General features: G+C 38.9%; 1 protein-coding gene across 1 annotated transcript in view; it reads left to right on the forward strand.

The window, feature by feature from the left end:
* LOC140242963 (RING finger protein 17-like) overlaps positions 1-24,310 on the forward strand; it is a 152,810-nt gene that overhangs the window by 120,177 nt on the left and 8,323 nt on the right. Inside the window, exon 35 of the mRNA XM_072322707.1 lies at positions 10,120-10,309. Within this exon, the coding sequence (XP_072178808.1) occupies positions 10,120-10,309 (190 nt within the window). The remainder of the gene's footprint in view (positions 1-10,119; positions 10,310-24,310) is intronic.

A 24,310-nucleotide genomic window follows, 5' to 3' on the forward strand; every position in this document is an offset into this window, starting at 1 on the left:
TTCTCAGAAAGTTGTGCGGTCAGTTTACTCTGGGAGCCAGCTGTCCAGGAGGACCGGGAGAAATCCCTCCCGCTCCTCGGAGACCGGTCATATCATCCTCCTCCATCTCATCATTCTTACTTCCTGGTTAAGAGGGATGTGTGTAAACACCAACTTCCACTATCCCCCCTTATTTGGGCATTTTGTGTAAACAGTCGCGGCAGGCAGTTGGGAGGGCATTAATGAATACCAGCGTATTTCTTGAATTCGGCCCTTGCAACCGACTTGCGTTGCCGGAAAGGGTTTTTCACGAAAAAGGGTGGTCGACACTTGCGGCCGAGGGATGATAAATAGCCCTTTCCAGTATCTGACAGAAGGTATGGAAATCGTCATCGGTATCCCTGTGTGTTGTGGTGGAGGGCGGGGCGGGGAGATAGAAAAGAATGATGATGAGTGTACTGCCATCTATGAAATTGTTTATACTGCCTTTAAGGATGGCAGAATCTGCCTAGAGTTGTTTTAACTTTGTGGTCATTTCCATTTCTGTTTTGGACTAAGAACAAGTTGATATATACACTAGTGGATTGGGATCATGAATCATGTCCTCTCTAACCCTTTAGACCCCCGATCAGCCTGCAGTGGTCCCTCTCTTTAATATCCCTGCACTGCCAATGCCTTGCCTTACATTTTTTTTTTTTGGGGGGGGGGATAGATGGGGTGTTGGAAATAGTGTGTTTCACATCCTGGATGTTATGATCCTTGTTCTATCCTCTTTCACAGTTTATTCCCAGTTTATAGATAAACCACCACTTATTCTTAACCCAAGCAAAATAAAGGGACCATCACAACTTCCTTTCAGTGACAAGAGATTAAAGGGATTGTATAATTTTGGCTGAGACCTAACTTTTAGGTTTCTAACGTTTTTTGCTGAGATAAGGAAAACACTCTTTGCTGAGATAATGAAAACACTCTTATGATATATGAAAGAACATGTAATTCCAAGAGGGATTCAATGTTTATTTGATGAAAATTAATTTTGAAACAGCTGAGATATCAAAAAAAAAAACAGCAATCTTAATAAAAGGTGGGACCCACCTTTTATTAAGATTGCTTTGTTTTACTTTTTTTTTTGATATCTTAGCCATTTTAAAACCAATTTTCATCAGATAAACTTTTCATTTCTCTCAGAATTGTATGCTATTTATTATTCATAACTGTGGTTTTATGATTATCTCCCCCCCCCCCAAAAAAAGTTAAAAGTTAAACCTCCATCTCAGCCAAAACTATACCATCCCTTTAGTTTTCTAGGAAACTGTTAAGGTGCTCAAAGGGTTAAAGAGTTTACTAGAGTTAATAACTTTCATTGGTGACCCACAAGGGAGAGATGCCTTCAGTAAGTGAAAAACAGATTAGTGCTGAAAATTAGTTTTAAACTTTGTAATACATCCTAACTTTTAGTTCCATCATTATGGTGGAAGTTTGAAATACAGAACAAAGTTTTGAACCTTGAGTTGTGAAGCTAAATGGGAAATAGGATATGCCCCATAATTCACAGAAATTGGTGAACTTTTGATTTGATTGATGTAATTTTGCTCAATGATACCAGTAGACAGTGTCATACCTCAAAAGGTGTTATGATTTTTTTATAGCTTCAAACAGTCTATTAAAATTCATGTTTACAGAACCAGATCCAGTCAGATTATGTTCTTATTTAAATTCCAGTCTCACTTAATCTGTTAAAGTCTAGTCCTGAGGATACTCGGGCAGGTGTGTATGGGAAACGTGTGTTATAGCAAAATCAGTTCATCCTCAACTGTTTTAAGATGACAAAATGCTTGAAGATTAACTTTATTAATTGCAGTACATCATACATGTAGATAAATTTTGCAAGCAGGCAACAGATGATTCATGCTGCCTGAGTGCACAGGTTTTGGAGAGGATGGAGAGATGGTAGAAGAAAGAGGGAAGGATGATGATGGGAAGGAAGAGGAAGTAGTGGAAGTGAGGGGAGGAGAAGGAGGAGGAGGAGGAGGAGAGAGAGAGATGAGAGGATAGAGGCAAAGAATGATACACCTGTCTACCCAGGATTAATCAAGGAGGAAAAAGATTGATGGAGACTTGTCTCTGACCACAAACAGGGAATCTTTACATCCTACCATCTTTTGGTTGCCCTGAAATTTGCTTTACTGCAGCCATTTTCTATATTTTCATTGCTATAGTGTTGCAAGTCATTCAGCACCATTCCATGCTCAATTTTTGGTTGTAAATTTTATGATTTCTATCCTTTCCTTGAAATAAAGATTGTGGGTGTTGAGGTGAGCATCTATGCTGTGAGCTTTGTAAGCATCTTCAAATCTAAATGGGCTACCTAAGGATTGCAAAGTTGACAGTGGTGCTGAAAATTCTCTTGATTCGAGTGGAGTTGTCATTGCGCTTCCCGGTGAAGTGGCATTTTTTTTCTTCGTGCTTAGAACGTAGAGGATCTGACAAGGTGACTGACATGGGTACATTAGAAAAGCAAAATTGAACCCTGGTAATCCCCTTGCATCCAAAAAAGAATTAATTATTAACACATAAGATCACCTAATATAGCCCACCTCTCCATCCACTTTAGATCCACTTGAGTGCAGCTGTATAGCTACCGGTCTGCTACACCCACACGCTGTCCGTAAAGAGCTTAAAATCTAGAGAACAGCATTACCATTTCATACGCGTTGAGGCTTTCCTGGATGAAATCGTTCGGAAGAACTCTGTCAGAATTTGAATTCTGGCATGACATCCTCAGCAGAGAAGTAGAAGGGGGAAAAAAGACTGAAATATTTTATGATTTTATGGGTCTTAGCTTCTCAGAGGTGACTTGGCTGCATAGTACAGTACTTCTACTGGGAGGCATAATGCGCCATGGGAACCACTATAAAAGGTGAAAACTTTTGCATGATTTATTTCACTGCCAATTTCAGTGAATTTAACAATTTCACAGATGAGAGAGTATTTCTGGATAAATACATATTTCAGCATTTCAAAAAAAGGGTCCTCTATTTCTTGCTAGTTCAGGTAGAGAGCAAAATACATGGAAATTTCCACACCACAGAATTTCCATGATTACAGTTGATGCAAGCAGTGATTTATTGTAAGATACCCATACAAACTGTATACAATGGCCAGTTCACAAAGTAAAGAACTTTAGCCATACCTTACAGAAAATCACTTGTAAGTCAAAGGCTTTAGTAATAAAGCAATCATTGTATCCCCCGAACAGAGTTCGGAGGATACTATGGATTTGGCCTCGTTTCGCCGCGTCCGCCGCAGAGATTTTCTTGTGAGCGCTCTACTGGCTGCAGTTCTTCTTCGATCATCGTCAAATTTGGCATGAAGGTGTATTTAAATAGTAAGACGAAGAAGCCTATTGTTTTTGGTGATGGTGCCCTCACTTGTTCCGTCTTTATACATGAAAAGGTAAATTTAACAGGGTCTGCTTGTGTGTGCTACGCTGGCCTTATTTCTCGACCGATTTTTTTTTCAAATTTGGCATGTAAATGTATCATAGTCAAATCTATACACCTATACCTATTGATAATGCTGCCCTCACTGTTCCACCTTTTACAGGGTCAAAGGTCACCCTGATCATGTCAAAATTTGCAGAAGTGCTTATTCATGCAATAACTTGATTGTTACTCAATGGATTTTATTCAGACTTGCTAAGGAGAGGTATGGGTGGTTATTCTACATGAAGGACACAACAGTTTGTGGTGACTGCGCCCTCAGTGTTCCTACTTGGATGCCAATGCACATTTCTTTTGTGTGCTCTATCAGCCACATTTCTTATCAGATTTTCTTCAAATTTGGCAGAAAGGTGCATTATAGTGGAATGAAGATGCCTATATTGTTTTTAGTGGTGGCGCCCTCGCTTGTTCCGTCTTTTATACATGAAACGTAGGTAAATTTAAAAGGGTCTACTTGTGTGTGCGACGGTGGCCTTGTTTCTGGACCGATTTTTTTCAAATTTGGACATGTAAATGTACCATAGTCAAATCTACACCTATTGATAATGCTGCCCTCACTGTTCCACCTTTTACAGGGTCAAAGGTCACCCTTATCATGTCAAAATTTGCCAAAATGCATGCTTATTTAGGCAATAACTTGATTGTTAAATACTGGATTTTACTCAGACTTGCTAAAGAGGTTTATTGGTGGTCATTCTACATGAAGGACACAACAGTTTGTGGTGACGGCACCCTCAGTGTTCCGACTTGGATGCCATGTCACATGTCTTGCATATGCTGTATAAGCCACATTTCTTGTCGGATTTTATTCAAACTTGCTATGGAGGTTTATGGGGAGTTATTCTAGGTAACAAAAGTTTTCATTGCCAGCGCTCTCATTGTTCAAACTTTTATAGGATGACATGTCATATTCCTTGTATGTGCTATATATACTAGCCTCATTTCTCGTCGGATTTATTGTATCCTGTGACAGTTGCCATATTATACAACATTCTGGCCTGAAAAGTAATCCAGATGGGGTATGGGACGGGTTCGGGGGATACATGTGCTCGATTGCGAGCGCTCTAGTTCATCAAACAGCACACATTGATTGGCACATTAAAACACATTGGAGTAACAAACTTAGTTCGACCAGGTGTCAGTGTTGCATTATTGGGGCTTGTTCATGTAAGTTTTGGAAAGTTGCTGAAATTAAAATAAAGTGTGTTGTATCACTAAGCAGGCATTATCTCTGAGCCTCTGTATAACTTTGTGGGGTGGGGGAGTGGAAAAAAAGTGGCTTCAAAACTCTTTGCTTGCCCAATCGCCATAGAAAAGGCTTTACCAGCATGAGCATTTGTCGTAAAAAGCGAGCATTTGGTCCACCACAATGTTCTGCTTTGAATGAAAGATGATAAATAACAGTATTTTCATTGTCATTTAAATAGTTCTCTGTTCTATACCAGTTATTCATATTTCTTTCACCTGTTTCTTCAATTTCCATGTATTCTTGATATAAAAGTCAATTGAAATTATTTCATGTAGGTTTTTTTTTTTTCATAGCATAGATAGTATTGATGTGTGGGATTTGGCCAGTGAAAATCATGGTACATTCCTTTCAGTTTAACTCTAGGTCCATTAGAACTGGTAGTGAAGAATCTCAAAATGAGAATGATAAGGGACAGTAACTGTTCCTAGCATCTGTTTCAAAAGGCACCCAAAATATCAACCCCCCAAAAAAGAAGAGAGAATTACAGAATGTTTGTTTGTTTGTTTGTTTGTTCATTTTCCATCTGACAAGATGGCTGGATAGCCCATATTCAGCTACGTTAAGCTGGTCTTCCATGGGGTCCAGTTGGATGTGAGGTGGGACCACTTCACCGGGTTAAACACCCTGCTCTTTGCGATGAATGAATGAAGCGGGATCTTTTACGTGCATGAGTTGTTGCTCTCTCATACACGGGACCTCCATTTTATGTCCTATCCGAGGGACAGAGTGTTTTGCCTCTTGCTAGAGGGGACGGTATGTTTACACACAACATTGCTCAGTCCAGACTCGGGTTCGAACCCGGGCCGCGTGATCGTGAGGCAGACGCGCTACCGACTGAGCCAACTCACCGCCCTCATGTTGACATGAAGTTTGCTGTGATTTCATCCAGTGACAACACTCCCCCTCCCCCAATCCCCCCCCCCCAAAAAAAAAAATGCAATAACTGTAAAACATGACTTGATTCTACTTGATCCTTGTATTCCTCGTTGCACAGCCATGCTCACAAAACACAAGCAGATACATTGTGTATGTGTGTAGCTAGCCATGCTATTCTCCTGCCATAGTTACACTCGCTAGCCGTAGACTGCTGAGCCAGTTGCACTTGGACGTTACTGTAGCAGAAACTCCATCTTTTTCTAATTTTGAGGTTTATGTGACTCGTCATGTTGCGTTTCTCCTCGGTGGGCCTTTTCTGGTGATGTTCTTAGTGCCTTTTGGCACAGGTGCCTCGCAGCTTTCACTAAAAATGTCACCGTTTTCTTAACCCGTTGAGGATGGTTTGATTTTGCTACAAGACGCATTTCCCATAGATGCTTGCCCGAGTATACTCGGGACTCGTCCTCAACGGGTTAAGATTTTCACTGTCATTGTGAGTGGCCATACTGTAAGTGAGACAACTCCAGAATGGTTCACTTGCGCTGAAATGTTCTGGCGAATGAAGTGCTTGTCTGTGGTTTGTTTTGAAACTTGGAAAGTAGACCATTTTAGTGTGTGCATTTTGGCGTTGTTTTTTTTATTTCTTCCTTTCTTTCTGTCCTCACCATCGATGATCAATCTTAATCTGGTCGCACTACTGGGCAACTCGTCCGCTCCCTACTATCCATTTCCAGTTGTTTATGCAGGAGTAGCCTTAGATCAAGAACCTGCGGGGTATTGTTTGTTTTTTCAATTAATGAAATATAGGTGCTCCTACCCCCGTTCCTTAATGTTTTCTTTCATTCCCAGTGCGAAGGACCGGCATGAGTGCAGGTGTTGATGAATGTGTTTGTATAGGGGAGTTGAGCGAGTTAAGGCTGATATATGACTCCTGCCACAGGTGGTGGAGGCAAATGATGTTTGACCGATACCAAACCTGTCTGGCTGCTGTCAAACCAATCTAGCCCGCTTCCCCACAACTGTCCCAATATGCAGTGATAGGATGCAGCAGAAGTTTCCAATAGAATTTCGGTGATTTTTTTTTCTTCTGATAAATCTTCAGCTTTGATAAGTGCATCCACAAGATGGTACAAATGTACTGTAAAATAAGGAATGTTTGCGTGCATTTTAATTTTGCAAGAGCCAAAATTCGCGAAATTAAAAGTTCTTGTCTACACTATATGCATTAAATGTTAGAGGCAACTCGCGAAAATTTCATGCCACGGAAATATAGTGTTTTACAGTATGTAGTGTACTTTCATTCATTCATAGCTCAAACTTATGTCTTATTCTAAGAAATGTCAACACAGAAAAAAGAAATGTCTGCTACAATATTAAAAAAAAAGAATAGATAGAATTGTGTCAGGTTGCAAAGAAACAATAAGCTTGGTAAGTAAGCTGTAGATACTAAGTACTGTAAAAGTGGATATTTTCGCGGGACTAATTTTTCGCGCTAGGCCGGGTCAGAAGAGTTTCGCATGTTTTTAATTCCGCGGAATCAAGACATCACACGCAGGAACGTATGGCAAGCAAAAATATTTGCGTGTTTTTATTTTCGCGCTAGTTTCTGGTTGCGCGAAATGCGCGAAAATTTCAACACCGCGAAAATTTCCACTTTTACAGTCCTATATTACACCCGGTACTTGTCTCTGTTGATGTAATTAATGATAATTCCATGCATTTGTCAATTTTCATCCAATGATGTGTTTGGCAAAGAAGCATATTTCTAAGAATGAAGTTCATTGTTCAAGCTTAAACTTGGAAAGTCGTCGACTAGATTTGTGTACTTTGCTTGCAGTCACACATAATGCTTTGGAATTAAAATCTTATTTCTTCAACAACAACAACAAAAAAAAACCTTCAAAAGCTACATTACAGTTCTGCAAACTGCAAATTGTACTTGATTCCTCATTTATCTGAGGAGCAGTGTATGGCAAGAACAATGTGTTTGATGTTGGCCAACAAACCTCGGAAGGGAATTGATCATCACACACCTCAGAGAAAAATCTGTGTGATTGATCCACTGACTAAGTTACAACTGATTTCCAGTGCTCGTGAGCATCGGCACGTATCCTCTATCCCCAAAGTTTTGGCTGTAAGAGGATAAAGCATCATATGACTTCCACAGCATTAGTCTCCAGTTTTCTATCTTAACGTTCATGTCATTGATTTCGTTTTTTCTGTGTGTGTGTTTTTTGCTTGTTTATCTGTGTGTGTATTTGTATCTGTGCTTGTATTTGTGTATTAAAGCTTGTATACAGTTGTCTCCGCATAATTGGCTACCGCTTAATCGAGTACCTGGCGTAACTGAACAAACAGTTCCAATACGTGTCATATTTAAGCATTTTGGTTTAAACGGGTACTTGTAGAATTTTCCAGACAGGCCTCATCTATTCACATTATTTTGCACAAAAAGTGTTCAAATCATTGTGTGTAAATATAAATTCTGAAGAAATTTTGAGATTCTGAGAGGGGATAGAGCACTATGGTCTACATTAAAACATGTTCCGTGTACATCACAGAACAATCACTTTGCCGTATCACTATAGGTAGACGTATTTATACATGCCCTGTAAAAACCATTACGAGAACCTACATATTGTATAAATGTGCAGCACACAGTGAACACACTAACCACTACACGTGTCTTGCCAGGTCTTGATAAAAACGAAAAGTGAGCTAGCTCCTTTGAGACTCTAACTGTTGTGTGTAATGTTTGCGAAAAGTGAACCTACAGTACGGTGTACGATCACCATTATTGGTGACTGTGGCTGTATGCAAAGCTTACAAAGTCAAAGTACAGTAATGTCATTTGATATGACCTGTCTGACATACAGTATACTTTCATGAATGGCGAATCTGCACTCATGCAAGCAGTGCCTCGGCATGGATTATGGCCTACCAATTTCCAAAGTATCGGTATCCTTTGTAGTTGGTCATAAAGAAGGTTCAGTAAGACTCAATAATTCTGTCAGCTTTGCATGTTGTATTCCTTGAAACCATTTTGAGAGATACCGTAGTAGAGTTTCTCTGAAGGCTTCTATGCGACTTTGAATGAGCTGTGAGCTGTAGTGACATTCTGTGCATGCTGAAATATGGTGCAGATAGGTGCATAGTGTGTGGTAGCTGTGACATGAAAGAAACACACTCTCCGGCTAATCAGATACTCTGCTTAATTGGGTTGGGTAAGAAATGCTCTGCCCGACACTACCCCGATTAAGTGGAGAGTACTGTATATGTTTTTATCTGCATGTGTGTAGATATATTTTTGTCTGTGTGTGTGTGTGTGTGTGTGTGTCAGCATATGTGTGTTGTGTGTCCGTGGACACCTTTGCGAGTTTGTGTATTTCTTTTTTGTGTGTGTGCCTTTTTGTGCCTGTTTACATACTACTATTTTCATCTCTATATGTCCTAACTTGATTTGATTTGATTTGATGTTATTGTTCCACATCTCAAACACAAGTAACATGATACAATCGATTGAACATTAAGACAGGACATAGCGTCGTAATTACAAAGAATACAAGAGAAGACAACTTTACAAACATGAAATGTGGGGGACCTACTAAAAAGCAGAGCTTGTAATGTGTAGGTCCCTATATTTATGAGGTATCAGGACGAAACTAGAAATGTATTAATTGGACTTTGGTCATGAGGTTCAAATTTTCTCAAGAGTTCAAGATCAGTAACCTTGTGAGAAAATTCAACAGTGAAGAATTCACAGAAATATACTGTAAAAGTGGATATTTTCGCGCGACTAATTTTTCGCGCTAGGCCGGGTCAGGAGAGTTTTGCGTGTTTTTAATTCCGCGGAATCAAGACATCACGCACAGGTACGTATGGCAAGCAAAAATATTCGCGTGTTTTTATTTTCGCGCTAGTTTCTGGTTGCGCGAAATGCGCGAAAATTTCAACACCGCGAAAATTTCCACTTTTACAGTACATGGAAGTCAACTTATAAGTCAAGGGATCATGTATGATTAGGCAGTTTCTTCCCAAATTTAGGGTAGATACAATGTACCTTGAAGATATATTGATGGATCAAGATTGAAGGTCAAAATCTATGATAGGAAACACTATTTGTCTTATTTTTGGCATAAAACTAAATGTTTAAGATAAGACTCGCAATCATAAATTATGACAGGGTAGTTTTGCAATGTGGTCCGTGAATACATTTATGCAAATGAGTGCAAAAAATTTCCACTATTTATAGTACAGTCAAACCTGTCTACTGTGGCCACTCGGAGGGTGACTGCTACAGACAAGGTTGTTAACATGGCTTTTCTTGTGGAGAAAATTGTGTTTAGTGGTCACATATGACAGGTGGTCGCTATAGACAGTGGTTGTCATAGACAGGTTCGACTGTATATAGGCTTCTTCAGCAGAGCACAAAATTTCCGCAATGTGAAATATTCTGTGTCTACAGTAGTCCTTGACCACCCTTTTTCTTTACTACTCCAATTTGGTCTACAGCATCCGTCAGCTCCCCCAGAAGTTCCTAGACCTGCAAGCACAGTCCCGCAAGTGCCGTCTGGCAGGGATCAAGGCACCGGCCAGGCTTCCCTCGGACACCCCACTCCAGCCAGGCACTGCCTGGCCTGCGGCAGCCATCACACGCACAGTGGAGCTAGTTACCAATCGGATCCTGGTGGCCTGTGTGGAGGTAAGGTGGATACTAAAGAATTGCAAAAACATGGCAACCATTTTCTGTAATGCAGAAGGATAGTAATCTATAATAACAGTTTATAAGAACATCAGCAAGCAAGATAATGATGGCTGCTATATTTTTTGTGGCATCCATCATAGATTCTTACATCTTAAATTCTCAAAACTCATACAATTCATACATGACACGCTGTGGTCAGGATTTCTTATACAACAGGTGAACAACCCATGTTACATCATGGGTGAGAAAAAAAAAAAGCGAAAGAAAAAAGATAGTTGCCATTGGCTGCCAGAGTTCCGTTCTGTGATAGTGATCTGTGTATTGCTCAGAAAGTGAAAGCTTTCTCTCTGAATGTGAAGGACAAGGAACTATTTTTGGACAATGCACATTTAAGAATAAAATCTTTTGAGAAGTTCAGAGTGAATCCAGCACATTGAGATTTGCCTGGCTAGTGTGGAAATTATATCCCCAGTGGAGGACTTTTTGTATCAATATTCCGAGCATTGGTACGTAAGTGCTGAAGTGCTTTCTGGGCCCTGTTGTGTAAAAAAAAACAAAAACATGCAATCAAGCATAAATCAGAAAGCAAACATAGGTCAGGTATCAGCCAATCAGAATCAAGTATTCACAGACTGAAGTTTGGTTTTTCAACTTGTGTTTCATCTCGACGAAAGTTTTGTAGACTTTACATGTACACACTGGCACATTAGACTGGTAGAAAATGGGAGGAGATAGTTATTAGAGGTTGGGGATGGGGGGGGGAGGGGGGAGGGGGGAAGGGGAGAAAAGGAAAGCGATGTAGAAGAAAGGCTAGAAACTAGAACATATGCCCAACCTTAGAAATCAGCCTACATATATGATGCATCACACGTTACCCAGGGGGTACAAAAAAAACAACAACACAACAACGCACTCCTCAGTAGACCTCTACATCCAGGGTCAAATGGCGCTAAGCAGCTGCACAGTGACAACACTCTAATTGGGATTATAGCTGTTTGTATAAATGCAGCACCCGATAATCGTGTTTCAAAAACATGTTCGTTAACGACATTGCAACCGCAAATGGCACATGTTTTGACACGTGATTCTCCCTCTGGAGTTAGATATATGCAGCCTAGGTGGCGTCTCGGTGGCAACTTGAGTCTCGCCAGTCACAGTTATGTCTCCATGGTGATGTCTCCATGACATCTCCTGGAGACTAGCCTGGTCTCTGAGGAGTTGCCAGAGAATCAAATGTGTTCAGGAGACCTCTCCCAGTATCCAGCTGGTCTTGGAGACATCACTATGATGTCTCCATGTCATCTCCTTAGTTGTGGCCAAGTAGTGGAAACTAATTTAGTCTGCAACATCCCTGAGACGTCTCCTCGACCTTGCGGAGACTCGTAGCGACCTACCAGTGACAATATGGAGACATCTCGATGACTGAGAAGACATTTCGGAGACATTGCAGTGATGATCCCGCAACTTCCGGGCATATAAGTGGTCATCTTGTTTGGGGACATCTCGGTCGTTGCTCTGAAGTCGCCTTCTTGGTGAGAGCACAAGCCATTTCTCACTCTTTAGAGTCGCACGATTCGCAGCAGTCACTGAGATGTCTCCTCCAATGAGATAAGCTCTTAAAGGGTGCGTTCAAACGTTCTCCTGAAGCAATTTTTACCGTACCGTACCTACACAAGTGGAGCGCTCGAACACTCCTAAAGTGTACCCTACCAGACTGTACCAAGCCAAAAGTGGACGACTTTCCGATGTGCTCTAAAAGGGTACCAAAAGCATGCCAAAAGTTCGCATGCAAAGAATGTGCGTAACATGCGCATACGTCATAATGCAAAGAGTTCACTTTCTTTGTTCAGGACATCTTGAAGTAGTTCAAGCGCGCCAGGTGAATGACCCTCTTGCTGCAAAATGCATGACCCCCTCTAGAAATAACTCATGAGGTACGCTGTCTCAACAGAGCGCTGGAGCGCTCCAAATCTGGCACAGTTCAGTACAATACACTTTAGTTCCATTTTCTTTGGTTTGCTTAAGAGCTCTCCAAGGCACTCAAAGAAGCCTCGGGAAATGACCACAGGCTTGGTGAGATTTCTCAGAAGTGTAAGGAGTGTTAGTGAGTGCCTGTAATGCCATTTGGCATTCTTGCCTAGAATTATTGTTCACCCAAGGTTACCTGGAGGGGAAATGGAAGCTTTTCATGAAAATCGTGCTCAGGAAACCACATCACCTGCTTGGAACTGTGTCACTGAGACCTCGTTGATGACATCAGAAACTCTGCAATTTACGTAGATGGGAAAGTCCCCACATGCCTTCTCAAGAATACCAGCAGGCATCATTCACACTCGATGTTGTTTTTTGCACACTTTTTGTAACTTTTTGTGGCTAATAGATTTGAGGGGGAAAAAAAAGACCTCCCCAAAGAATGGGCAGTAATACTAGGTGCCTTGCATTGGGGCACTGCTTGTGCTGCTGCCTTGGGACTTGAACTGAGGACCCAAATATTGGGAGTTTGTGGTCATTTAGATGTGAAAAGTAAATGTGTTACAGACCTGTATGTCATCTTCATATTGTGCTTTCTTCAGTGACAGTACATCCTTTCCGGCAGTTGATAAAACCAGCCAATTTGAATCATATTAAATTTATTTCTATTGTTTTCTCCTGCCATAAATGAATTTCACAGAATTAAAGTTATTACTTGATTGGCTTTCATTGTTTTAAGAGTCACAATAATCATTTGTGTACATTGTTTACATACCAGCTGGTTTACCAAATAGGCTATGATTAAACATCACAAACTGTTAAAATCAAATGTTATCCAAGGTAGATGTGAATGTATAGAATGTGTACTCGCATTTAAACAAGCACGTAATGTCATTGATAGAAATGTCAGTATGAGTTATTCACACTCAATATTGTTTTGCACACACTTTTTGTTTTGCACACACTTTTTGTAACTTTTTTTGTGGCTATATAAATGGATTTGAGGAAAAAAAAGACTACCCCAAAGAGTGGGCAACAAGGATTAGGTGCCTTGCCTTGGGGCACTGCTTGTGCTGATGCCTCGGGACTTGAACTGAGGACCCAACTGTGTGTCTTCTTCACATTGTGCTTTCTTCAGTGACTGTACATTTTTGTCAGCAGTTGACAAAACCAGTTAATTCAAATCAAATTCAACTCATTTTGATTGTTTTCTCCTGCTACAAGTGAACTCCACATAATCAAAGTTATTATTTGATTGGCTTTCATTGTTTTAAAAATGACAGCAGCCATTAGTGTTTTGCTTTAGATAAACTGCAAAACGAGGAATATTCTCGTGCATTTTGATTTCGCAAATTTCGCGAGCGCCAAAATTTGCGAAATTAAGATGCACATGAAAATTCTTGTGTACACAATGTGCATTGGATTCCAGTGGCGATTTGCAAAAATTTTCATGCTGCGAGAAAGGCCATCGGCTCCAATTCGTGAAATTTTCATGCCGCGAATATATCATGTTTTACAGTAGGCTGGTGTATCAAATAGGCTATGATTAAACATCACAAACTGTAAAAATTACTGTTATCTAAGGTAGATATGAACATATAGAATCCATTCTCATGTTTAAACAAGCATTTAATGTCATTGATAGAAATATCACATAGCTTTTAGTTTGCATCTTTGGATGTAGAATCTGAAAATTAATGTGCTATAAAACTTCAATGCAATTGTAACACAGCGGATGTTAGAGTGACATAATGTACATTGTGCCAGACAACAGGATCAATTTTAGATGCAGTGAATGCACATGAGTTTTTCTGTATCGAGAAGTTTTGATGGATGGTTTCCTTGAGCAGCAAACATGCAAGTGGTCTAGCAATAAATCCAATTTAAATAAATGGCGTTTTGGCTTGGACAAAGTGAATTTATGATCGGAAGTTACAGCCCTTAAGAGCATCATTTATCACAAACAACAAAATGACATTTTCTCGTAATTGTAGCATTCAAAGCAAAATTTAATGATATCATAGTCACATTGAGTGAATAATTTCAGAGCTTTACGAAACAGGTTTTAAATTATGACTTGAATGTGTCAGTAAATGAGGTCAGTCACACATATTGAGGTGATATTTTAAAGGGTATTTTGTCCCTTTCATTTTCAGGTTGTTTGTTTTTGTTGATGTTTTGGGGGTTGTTTTTTGTTTGTTGTTGTTGTTTTGCTACAAATGTAATATATCTGGCTGTCATTTTTTGCTTGCCTTGGTCTTCATAATTCCATAGCTACAATGTGAGTAGTTCTGCTTTGATATCTTGCGGCCTGGCCTGTGATATTATAAACATTTCAATAGTCGTCTGCATGCGTGACTGTGGTTGCCATGGTGATGACTGTCGAGTCCCATGATGCAAGAGGAGATCAAAACAATCTCAGTGCCCCACTTTGTAGTGTATTGTTTGACATTGGCCATGTTTGTTTAAAAGTTACTCTATGTCTGTGTGGGTTGGTTGGTTTGAGCTACAATAATTGACAAAGACATGCCTCCCAGAAATGGACAACTGTTTTTTGTTTCTTTGTATGTTTGTTTGTTTGGTTGTTTTTGGGGGGTTTGTGGGGGGGGGGGGGGGGAGAAGTCACGAGACAATGACAAGAAATAGGACAAGCCTAAGACCAGAATTCGGCCAGTGTACCACTTTCAAGAAGCCGAGGATGTTCTGTTTGTGACACAATTCCCACGCGGCTTGATATTAACTCACCTTTGTCGTCATCAGATAATACGCAAGCCAAAAGGCTACTATTTCTCCAAGTATTCCAACTGCCAGGAGAAAATAATAATTAACTATTAAAGGAAGTCCTCGGGGCTATAATTGTCTGTGATGCAAGACTTTTCCTCGAGATATATGAGCCTCAGTCAGTATGTGGTCAGTGTCAAGAGAAAGAACTGATGTCATAAAGCCTGAAGACATTTCTTCATCAACCTTCTCTTTTTCTCTCTCCTGATCCCTTCTCTCACGCACACACAGTCAAACTTGTCTATAGCAGCCACCCAAGGGAGTCAAAAAGAGTGGCCCTTGTAGACAGGTGGCCGCTAATGACAGGTCCTCCGATATGCCATGTGTGTCACTCACAAACATGCACTCATATGTAGAAGTACTTGTATGCACATGTTTCATGCATTGACCAGTGCCATTGTTGATCGCATTATTGCACCCTATAGCATGACTACAGCAAGCAAGTTTTGCATGACTGCATCGTCATGCCTAAAGATGATGAAAAATATGATTAAATGGATGATAAAACCAGGAAAAGTTGTTTTGAAACAGAATATTGCACTCTCAGAAGATAAACTGCGACTCAAGGTCTTGAAGATGCTATATTTGGTTTTCCTATCCTTCCATGAAAGTATGTGGATGGCCCGTTTTGCAGGAGCATGACCGGCACACGTCTGAACTCAACCCTGCCCTCATTGTACTGTTTGGTATTCATGACTGGAATGGCTGCAGAACAGAAAACATGCTGAATTATTGACTTGGCTGCAGCTCCGTTATTTTTTTTTTTCCAGTTTTTGTATCTATGCACTTAGAAATGCCCCTTAGTAGCCATCACATATTTCGCTGGGTTTTTATTTAAATGTAAATTTCACAAGTCCGATGCTGTTTGCAAATTTCATAACATGAAAATATCGACTCTGATCCCAACATAAGTGCCATTCACACATACATATTCCTCCATTCTGTACAATACTCCACAATCATGAATTTGACCACTTGTGAAATCGTCAGGAAGTCACAATTAAAAAAAAAAAAAGAAGATTACATTTTCGAAGTATTGAATGGAATTTATTGCTGATATTTCACCAAAAAATAAATACAATACATGTCACAGGACAAGAAAAAAAATCATCATATTACAATTCAAGACATAAATAAAAAGATGTGTTGCTACAAAACTCAATGCAATGATATCGAGGTGAAAGGCAGAACCAAAGCTTCGGTCTGTTACACATTATGTGAAATGTAGTGGAACCAACAACAAACAAAAAAAGCAATCCTTGTAAGTATTGGTTGGTTTATGAATGGCATATGGCAAATAAATAAAGTAAATTATAAATAATGTGAAAGACAGATTATTAATCAGAGGGGGAAAGATGTAGTATGAATCTTCTTTTTATCTCTGTGCAAATAAAATTTGTTAGATCGCTGCTCCTGATCTAAGGTGTTGTTAAAATGTAAATCAGCAGTTGCGATCTTACAAATTGCATTTGTACGGAGGGAGACAAATTGAAGAAGATCGTACCACAATGTAAGTGGTGTTTGTCAATACTATCATCAATTGTTGCAATGCCATTTATCTTTAGACTTAAGCCCTCAATTACATTCTGAGCACATGCTGTTTACTGATTTGAAATAACTTGTTTTGCTGACTGCAAATGACTGATTACTTACCAAATATAGAATCCCCATTAAATTGCATGCATCAATAGATCAATAGAGTAATATTCTTTTCCCAGAACTGAAATAAGTTGCACAAATCTAAAGGGCATCAGAGGGATTTCCATCTTTTTAAACACTTCTCATAAAATTTTTTAAATGTATTCCCGCCTAGTCTCGGTGAGTCAGACCCAAGACAGTTTCTTATACTATTTGCCGTCAACTTTATGTGATATGATATACAGCCCAATTTGTCCATAGCGGCCACCTAAGGGAGACAAAAAAAGTGGCCATTATAGACAGGTTGCCCCTATAGACAGGTTCTTTAACATGCTTTTTCTCTCAGAGGGAATTGTGGTCATAATGTAAACAGCAGGTGGATGCTATAGACAAGTGGTCACTAAAACAGGTTTGACTGTATATATAATTTCATTAAGTTTCCAAACAGAAAATGAAGGAAAGATTTGGTGCATATATGTAGGTCTGTATAAGAGACTTGTGAAGTGGTGATGACATCATTTCCTTATCATAGTTGCTTTAATATGTCATCGAGACCGGGTTCACTTTTTTATAATAACATATACAAGTAGCTATATGAATTCCACAGTTTATATATTTCATATACGGCATTTAAGAAACTTCTGTCATTTTGTTTGTTTAATTTTACTTTGTTTTTATCAAACTATAATGGAACGTGGACTGGAGTGCCACTATAAGAGAGTATCTCTCACTGCAAATCCTCCCTGGGGATGTGGGTAGACATGTGCTGCGCAAAAGGACATGTTCAGGGAGCACTTTTAACAGCATTTAGACATTTTAGTGATAGAACAGCATATATATTGCTCAATTGAGAACTTCACATTTTGTTGATGCATTTGAGATTGGAATATACTCAGAGCATTTAAAAAAGAAGAAGAAAGATGAAGAGAACTTTCAAGGAATTCTGCTGCCTATGGCTCTTTTTTACCAAAGTGGGAGATGCTGAAAGTTGGATTTTATTGTAAGCATTGGCTCACACAAGCTCCAAACCTAAAGCCTATCATGTAATGGACTTTGATTGAATTTGAAAGAGTTTGTCAAAAAAGGCTGTAGTAAATCCTTATTCAAGCGTGAAGCCTGTCCCAGTGGTAATTACTTGATAATCGTTGTGAGATCTTTTTTTTTCTTTGTTCATTTTCCCCTCATTTGTGTTACAGTCATCAGTACTGACATTTCCAGATGTATGAAGTATATCATACTTTCCTGCATGATAATGGGGAGATAATTTCTTTAATTCTCACGGTGAAAACACCTCAGATATGTTTTGCCTTCAATTACCGCTCCATACTTGGGAAATTCTAAAACTCATTGTGTGGTCATTCATAGTGTAGTCCCATGAGTACATATCTGTGTGTCCTTTCTGTTCCCAGCACAGAGGAGAAAAAAGAAAAAATATTGCCCAAACATCTTCAAAATTTCACTTTAAGGGTAAAACTATGCAATTACACGATCTACATTGCATAATGAATTTCAACTATCAACTTTCTCAAAGGTAAAAACTTTTGGCACTTTAAAGGGACTGTATAGTACTGGTTGAGATGAGGATTCAGGTTTATAACATTTTTTGGTGAGTTACTGAGAAACCACTTATGAAATATTACAGAGCATGTATCCAAAGAAGGATTCAACATTTATTTGATGAAAATTGGCTTTGAAATGGCTAAGATATCCAGAAAGCGATCCTAATGAAATTGTCAGGCCATGACTTTTATTAGGATTTCTTTGTTTTACCTTGTTTTTAGATATTCAGTCATTTCAAAACCGATTTTCATCAAATAAACTTTTGCAGAATTGTATGCTCACTAACATTTCCTAGAGTGGTTTATAAATATCTTGCAAGACGTTACAAGGTGAATCCTCACCTCAACCAGTACTGTACAGTCCCTTTAACAGAAAAAAAAAATATATATATATCATAAAATGGGTATGTGAGTATTCATGATCATCTAATGTCATGATTTTAGAGTGGGATTAACATGACAACATCTCTCACAGCACTCCACTTTTGTGCCAGTTCTGGCTGGAATTGAAAGGCCAGGTAATGTAGTTCTTTCTCAATAATAAGTCGTCATATCATGACTTTCTAAAGCACTAGGTTCCTTGTATTCTTTTTTATTCATTCTTTTTTGTATACTTGTTATTATCAGATTGACACTACAAAAAGTGAACTTTCTGTCCAATTCTCTCGTCTTCATGATATAAATCCAATGGTGATTTCTTCGCTTCTGATACTACTTCAGTTGGCCTGTTTTGTGAAAAAAAAAAAAGAAGTAGTTCAAATTGAGGTGAGAGCCTATAATGAGAAAGGATCTTATTGTCTCCCAACCTCACCCCCCCCCCCTTAAGAAGCTAACAGGAAGAATGGCGAATAGGAGTCTCACGTACGAAAAGGCTACCTCACTCTTCGCTTGCTAAATTTATGTTTGTCACAAATCTGCTCGCTATACCCTGTGGAAGCAGCACTTAGCAGATCTCACCAGAAATTGCTTGATGCCTTTTAAAAAAAAAAAAGCACACACACACACTCAAAAAAGATATGTATATGTATATATACACATATATTTTGTTTTCCGGAACGTCATTAACAGAAGTTGCTGACTGACAGATGTAAATTGTGCAGCAGCCCCAGAGGTAAGTGTTTAAATTGAGCAGTGATATTCACCGCGAGATAAGTATTGCACAATGGACATTTTCTGGCCCCTCTCACTCCTATTTGAGAAGGCGTTCACATCAGAATTTCCTTCGGGGAAAAGGAAACTATGTCGTTTCTTCCTCGCTTTCTTGCTTCTAATGTTGCAAGTCGTAATAAACCAAAGCAAAATGTAAATGACTGATATCCTTAGAATACTGGAAATGTTCCTCGGGGATCATTCTAAATGTGTGATATTCTATTTCATATTTTCTCTTTGCTAATACTGGTATATGTTACTCTTTCCCTTTCATTTCCTTTTCCCTTATGAGTAGTTTAGACAGACCAATTTTTCCTTCTTTTTTTTTGACAGTATGTAGTACTGGTTTGTTTGAGTTTTTTTTTTCCAAAGAAAGAATGCTGCAGGTTTCATGGAAAATACTGTTTTTCCCAAATTGTATTGCTGTACATGTCTATTGCAGGAAACAAAACAATACTTTTTTTTTTTTACCCAAAATGAGCCATTTCATTCCTGAGAATACTGCAAAGTTGTTTACAAGGTCGCCATTCCTGGCTACTACCATGTTGGAAAAACAATTGTACTTGGATAGTAAAAAGATATGCATGATTTGTCAAACATGTGATATTTGACTGTGGGAAAGACCAGTAAAAGAAGGAATGGATGGAAGGTCAAGAAAACTTGAAAATTTTCATTGTTCCAGTCTCAATAGGTGAACAAGTGCTATCTACAGAACTGTCTAATATAGTATATAAGATATACATGTACATAGTGTATGGCCATTTTGAATTTCCCTCAGAATGATGTATAATACACCATTTTGAGGGGAATTCAAAATGGCAATTTTTTTCATATGAACACAAAGTCACCTGGCATGGAAGCCCTTCTTCTTCAAATGAAATGACAAACACCCTCACATGATTTCACATTTCTCTCCACTCCTTTGGAAGAAAGGAAGTATTTTGGCTCTCCACAAAGTGACTGTTTGAACTATTAAAAAAAAAAAAAAATCCTTCCCACTACCCCCCCCCCCCCCCCCCAATGCTCATATGTGGCGGAAATGGAAAAAGACCACAAATGTGGCCAGCAGACCAAGGGTAAAGAACTAGTTGCATGTACTGGGAATTTGCCGACGGGGCTGCACCGTTTCTCCCACTGATTGCTAGATGTGAGCTTCTAAGGGATTATGGGAGACTTGTAGCGAGGCGAGATGGACAGACAGATGAATGGATAGAGTGATAGGAGGAGAAGAGTTCGGGAAAGAGAAAGAGAACGCATGGGCAGGAGTTTGGCTTGAGTGACAGCCACCCAACCATCACATGTCTTGCTCTGCAGAGCAGACGACAGAGTGTATCAGTCCTTTGTGCATCATAATTTTGCGCGTATGAATAATTTCTCAAACGAGTCCTCCTTTTGAAATCAGAATTTCTAGCAGTGCTTGATATTGAATATCTTCTTTTGTACATTAGATGCGGATTAAGTTGTTAAGTAGGATTTATCCTGACAGTAGGATTGTATAAATGTCAGACGCAAAGATATAAACCTCAGGTTTAAGAACATCAAAGGTCAAAATGTCAAATTTAAAATTGCCAGAGATATAAATATCCCAGTAAGTTTTTATGTCATTTTTTTCTCTTGTGGCAAATTTTGCCTCTGACATTTTAACGTGGACTTTTGTTTTTATGCCTCCGCCAACGAAGTGGCCGGAGGCATTATTTCTTCTATCATTTTTGCTCCTTTGGCATTTTTGCCACTGGTATTTTTTTCCTGTGACATTTTTAAGTGCCTGCTTGCACATGGAGAAAAAGCATCAATTTTGGATAGATTTGAGAAGTTCTAGTGTGTTTTGAAATATCTACAGAATCCTTTCAATTTGGGTTTGTTTTTTCACAGATCTCAGAAATATGCAAAAGTATGTATCAGCCTTCACTTGGGCATCAAAGTAAGATAAAATTGTGACAATGATTTGCCCTCTTTACTCGGTCTAAACCCCCATCTTCACAACCTCCACAAACTTCTGTTTGTTGGTTTGTTTCGGTATTAGCAGTTTGAGATGATAATTTTGCTCATCTTATGCATCACAAAATTGTGCTGTTGTGTTCAGGAAAGCAGTTTCAAATTTCTGAACATAAGAGAGTATGTAGTACAAAATCATATTAGTGTTTTGTTTTGTTTTTTACCACAATCAGTTTTAAGTGGAAATATTAATATTAGGGGTATCAGATGATGTATGAAGACCAGAGATCAGATATCTTATGATATATTTGTATATTCTATTAAGTCTCTATGTGCCACGTTCGCACACCTGACTCAGTTGAGGGCGTGCTAAATTCGCATATTCTGCTTAAACACACAAACCCTCCCATACTGACCAATAAATCACCAAATGCCACAGTACACTGAACGCTTTTCTCGCAGAAGTCATGGCCCTACAATAATGCAGCTACTGGTAATTTGAAAGAAAAACAATCATAGATTTGTCATACAATTTACATCAAAGCAAAGCTTGCCATTTCCTCAATGAACTTTGCTCATTACATGTCCAGGGTAATAAGTATCTATACAATTGTTCCATAAATTTGAAAAACAAATTGCTTTACCAGAGCAGCACTCAGAGGGTTTACACCATGGCACATAAAAAGCTGGGAAAAAAAAAAAATCAGAGGTTCACTATGGAGCAGGCCTTGTATACTGTGGACAACTTATGCAATTGATGTAAAACACATAGATTTTCTTGATAATAACAGTAACAAAAGTAACTATTGATAAAGTAACTAAAAACAGGACAGACAAGACAGAAACAAAACAAAAACAAGAAACACAAACACAGAAGCACAGCAACATTGCATGACTGCATTGTAACTTTAAGTATACTAGAGTGCTTTAAGCTGCTAACAATGAGGATACAGCCATACAGCCACAAGGACAAATAAAAAATAATTTTGTCACCTAGCTGCTACTTTTGCATGAAATGTGCAATTCAGTGAATTGAAAAAGAAACATAACAATTTGTATGTCTTTGATATTCACCCAGGAGAGCAAATGAATTGTTGTTTTTATTTGCTAATGGATTGAAGATGGAGAGAGGGGTTATTTCTTCCAGTGCAACCCCTATGTCTCCAACTAGAAACACCAGTGCTATTGCCTTATGATGCAAATATTTACTGCAGTAAAATGATGTTTTACTGTTTACTGTACCTATGCCATGTATTTTGATAGCAAATCTTATTCTTTGCGAGTTTGGACTTCTTGACTTTTGACTTCGACATTCAATTTTCTGTCATCGAATGCAGCAATGGATGAAGAGTTGTATGCATGTACGTTTCATTCATGTGGGAATCAGAGTCAATAATTTTGCACCGTTAATTAAATTTGCAAATTGCGATTTGTGACATTTGCAAAAATAAAACCCCCACAAACTATGTGGAATATTCAGTAGCTGATATATTGCCATGAAATCTAGTTATGTTTTCGGTCATACAGTCTACATGAACTTTCAGTACATGACTATTCCCAGACTTTCTTTTGGCTTGTTTTCTTGCTTTTGTTTCTGTCTCGCCCAGTGAAAGTGGAGGCGGGACTGAGAAATCAAGAGGATATCTCTTGGTTGTTTGGGCATCACAATAGAGTTTCTCGGCAATGCTCTCTTTGAGACAGACAGCTTTTCAATCTGCAATCGTGACTTCATTCAGTTTGGCAAAACGCAATGCGCGCAAGCCACTTGTTTTGCAGAAAATAAGGACGTACCTTGTAACGAGAGACGGAAAGCCGGAAGTCACCGCCACAACAAAGTGATTACAGCGTCCCCGGCAGCGTGAGTTGTGGCGGCTAATTGCAATCAGCTGAATAATTCAAGGTTGCAATTGTTGTAAAGAGAGAATTATGAAACCGGGCCTGGATCTAACATGTGTGCCTCCTTCCTGTTTTCTTCCGCTTTCCGCCAATAAGTTTCTTGGAATGAGGTTAGTTTCATGGCAGGCTGAGAAAAGAGTCCAGTGAGATTTCACAAACAGTCAGGTGCACCAAGAATAGGAATTACTGGAAAGCAGGAAATGTTCGCGTCATGAAATATTCACAAATTAGTGTCAATGGCTTTTTTTTTTCAAACAATTTAGATTTGTTGGTAAATATTGATGTCAAAGAATTCTTCTACAAGTACCCTCTGTTTTGGAAGTGCCCACTTTCTGATGCATTTTCAACATGCATCTCTGCTTATCAGGACTACTACCCACTGGACGCATGCAGTAGACTCATCATGAGCAATGTCCTAGATGGATCTCAAGACTTTTTGCCAAATTTGTGCAGACTTACTGTGGATAATTAGAGTTTTGATCATAAGAAAATATCCAAAAGTTGAGATATTATATACATACCTGTGCAAATTGTGTTGTTCTGATGACATATGTACAGTAGAGCTTACAGTAGAGATAGAGAGGGAGGCTAGCTTTGTTTAAAGGGACTGTACAGTTCTGGTTGAGGTGAAGATTTAGCTTTTAACGTTTTGCGAGATATTCAGAAACCACTCTATGAGATGTCAAAGAGCATGCAATTCTAAGGGGTATCAAAAGTTTATATGATGAAAATTGGTTTTGAAATGGCTGAGATATCCAAAAACAAGGTGAAACAAAGAAATCCTGATAAAAGACGTGGCCTGTCACCTTTTATTACCACTTTTTTTGATATCTCAGCCATTTGAAAACCAATTTTCATCAAATGAATGTTGAATCCTTCTTAAAATTACATGCTCTTTCATATTTCATAAGAGGTTTCTCATCATCTCACTTAGGAATGTTATAAACCTGAATCCCTACCTCAACCAGTACTGTACAGTCCCTTTAAAGTATGAAGATATTTAGGTATAGAAACTTGACAGACAGAAACTCTCCCTCGGTTCAATTAATGCACTTTCGAAGAAATAATG

Source organism: Diadema setosum, chromosome 19 (genome assembly GCF_964275005.1).
Source record: "Diadema setosum chromosome 19, eeDiaSeto1, whole genome shotgun sequence".
In the NCBI taxonomy this organism is placed as follows: domain Eukaryota; kingdom Metazoa; phylum Echinodermata; class Echinoidea; order Diadematoida; family Diadematidae; genus Diadema; species Diadema setosum.